At 31.9% G+C, this 3,252-nt stretch overlaps 1 protein-coding gene across 1 annotated transcript; it reads right to left on the bottom strand.

Annotated features, from left to right (window-relative positions):
* Window positions 1-1,633: 1,633 nt before the first annotated feature.
* LOC109210956 lies at window positions 1,634-2,693 on the bottom strand (the record flags this gene model as incomplete). Its single annotated transcript, XM_019374440.1, is given in 4 exon segments — window positions 1,634-1,827; window positions 2,018-2,051; window positions 2,136-2,505; window positions 2,586-2,693. Coding segments are annotated over 2 exon segments (393 nt in total), but the record flags the coding sequence as incomplete, so codon positions are not given.
* Window positions 2,694-3,252: the final 559 nt, after the last annotated feature.

Below are 3,252 nucleotides of genomic sequence, written 5' to 3'. Positions count from 1 at the left end.
TTTCAAGCTTTTCAGTATATTCAAAGATCATTTGGTTTTGAAAACATGTTATGCAGATTCCTACACCTTTCACTATTTCCCAAATTTTTTAGAAAAATTTGCCAGAGTTTCCTTTGTAATTAGAACATCTCCACCTAACAGAGGGCCCCGGAAACACAATTCTAAGCACCAATACACAATTTCAACTACCCTTACAGCTAGTATACAAATCCTTACCTTAACAAATGCACACATTTGATCACTCGATATGCTTTGCTTATGAATCAGTTATTTCAATGAGTTTCACATAATTTAGCCATTTCAACACACTACAAGCATACAAGTAATTCATTACCAACTTATACCACCATTAATTGATTACTTATCACAAGAGTCTTTAAAAAAAAAGCTTTCATTTACCAAAGAAATGTTCACATGACTTGAAACAATCCCTACATCTATAAGTCTTGCACAACTAGAGGAACTTCACTAGCACTTAGGAAAGAATCAACTTGGACACAATGGTAATTGTTTTAGAGATAGGAAGGTCACATAATTTCTTCTAGACTTGATCGAATAGATAGGGATATTTCTTTCATTTCTTTCTACGCTTCCCACGTAGCTTCCTCGACTTGTTGACTTCGCCACAACTCCTTAACCGAGGCAACTTCCTTATTTCTCAACCTACGGGCTTGTCTATCAAGAATGGCAACCGGAACCTCTTCATACGATAGCTCTTCATTAACCTTGATAGTCTCGTCTGGCACGATGGTGGACGGATCTCCAACCACACTACAACAAATTTGATTATTAATGATGAATTATTTTGTCACCTATGATTCACTTTTCGTCACCAAAGATTTTTTGTGACGAAATCCTTTTTGTCAATCTTTCGTCTCTAGAACACCGTCACTAATAACATATAAAGGCAACTTTGTATTTCGTCGCCAAATAATAAAGTACTAAATACGAAATTCTTTTTCGTCCCCAAACACGTAATATTTATGACGGATTTATTTGTCATAAAAAGTACAAAAAAATTATACTTAATAGTATGATTTCGTCACTAAAAAGTGCATTAATGTCGACAAAACTGCCTCGTCTCTAAAAATTTAGTTTAATTAGTGACGACGTCAAATGTCTCTAAAGCTACGTATGTTTCGTAGTTGAAAAACCGTAATTTTGTCACTAAAGACTACCTTTTATCAACAAAAAAGTATTTCGTCCCTAAATATATAATTAGTGACAATTATAATTTTGTAGTTAAAACTACCCTCTCGTCGCTAAAAAGAATATTTTTATCGACAAAACAAAGTTGTCACTATAAGTTATCATAATTAGTGACAATTACAATTGTCAAAAAATACAAAATTGATTCGTAGTCAATAAAAAGATAATTTTGGGACATAAATTATTTTGTCACTAAATATAGCGAATTTATGACCAACTTAATTTGTTTGGTGACAAAAATGTGATATTCCTGAAAACTATACAAAAGTGAACTTTTTTGTCACTAATAACAAATGTTTGATGACGTTTATATTCATATTTGTTTTAGATTGACGTCATACGAATTTGAAATAACATAATAAAACAATCAAGGTAATAACATAAAAATAAAAACAATCAAAGGTAATAACAAAAATATTCACCATTGATCATAAAACTAATATTAAAACTATATTGAAATAAAAGCTCCTTAAATTAAAATAAACATAGTTAAAGTAAATATGTCCAACATAAAAGCCTAACTAAGAAATATTACTCCTAAACTAGGACTAAGAAGTGGAGGAATGCAGTGACACTTCACTTGCAATTAGTCTTGATCCAATAGTTAACTTCATATACCTGTATAAAAGATGGAGAAAAAATTACTTTAAGTTAACACTTTACGGTATCAAGGTATAAATAAAATATAATTGGTATAAACTACAACTTCTTGTTAGACGTAGAGTTTAATTGGTAAAACAAATAATTGAATTGTGCTACAAATAAATAAAAATGAGAAAAAAAATTAATAGTGTGAAGTATAGTGTACCCAAAGGTGATAGTCTGGTGGGGCTCAATCTTCGCTGTATCATTAAAAAAAACATTCGAACTTAGATACTAAAAGAATTATAATTGAATTTATCATTTAAAGATGTAGTACTTCTAACCTTGATGGTGATGAGCCAATAAAATGACACTTCATTTGGTTTAATATTTCCTCTTGGCATGCCCTTAAAGTACCCAACTCAGAAGTTAATGTTTGATCTGTATTCGCTGATTTGTTACCTCAGTTTCAGCTAAATTCAAACGTTCTTGTAAACCATGTTGGGCAGTAGCAGCATCCTCTTTTGCCCTTCTAAGAGCATCCTCTAATTCTGCTGTCCTTCTTTTTGTTGCTGTAGTTGTACTAGGCTTTGGACCATAGCCAAGGCCTTTAATATATCCCGACCTTGTACCAAGTACATTATCAACAATTTCATCAATAGTCATTGGATTCTCTTCAGAAATAGACCAAGCTCTCAAATCTCTCATTTTGTTCTACATAAAAATATTACATCAGTTAAAATAATTATAAGATAGAATGAATACATGTGACATGTTACTAAAATATTACTTACGTAGTTAGTCTCAGCCTCCGGAGATGACCATCCTTTTTCACTCGAGTAATGGGTGCTTTTGTAGAACTCAATCCTATTTGGCTCTACTCCTTCATGTTCCTTCACACCCTACACAATATGACAATAATATGAAATATTACTAAAATATCATCTTAGTAACGAATGTGGAGGGTGATTGAACCTCAACCACATTGACATGATTAGATTATAGGTTCAACAAAAGGTAATGAATGTATGTGGACCAAAACTTTTTACCTATACCAACTCCTGTCAAGGCAGCCATTTTTGAGAGTTTTGTGAGACAGAACATTGCAGAGTCAGAAATTGATGTGACAAGCAACATTAGACAGCTAATGGAGAGTAGTTATGGCTTCCCAACTAACAACAAGACAGAATTTTTATATGATGACTGCCCTTTTATACAAAAATAAACTCAGAGAAAGGAAACAAATAAAGGTTTTATATCAGAAAGCTCAATACATTTTAAGAGCCTTAAAATACTATTTTGTAGTTGTTGTAGAATACATGACGCAAACATAGGAATTGGTTTTCCTTGTTATTAAGGTCCTAGATGTGATACTAATATTTGATAATTAAAAGTTTAACTAAAGCATGCTGACAAAGATTTAAAGAAAAGTAAAGAGATACGAAAGAACACAAAGTTGCA

The sequence above is a fragment of the Nicotiana attenuata genome, unplaced genomic scaffold (genome assembly GCF_001879085.1).
Source record: "Nicotiana attenuata strain UT unplaced genomic scaffold, NIATTr2, whole genome shotgun sequence".
Taxonomy (NCBI): Eukaryota; Viridiplantae; Streptophyta; class Magnoliopsida; order Solanales; family Solanaceae; genus Nicotiana; species Nicotiana attenuata.
This window is presented reverse-complemented; position numbering and strand designations above follow the sequence as displayed.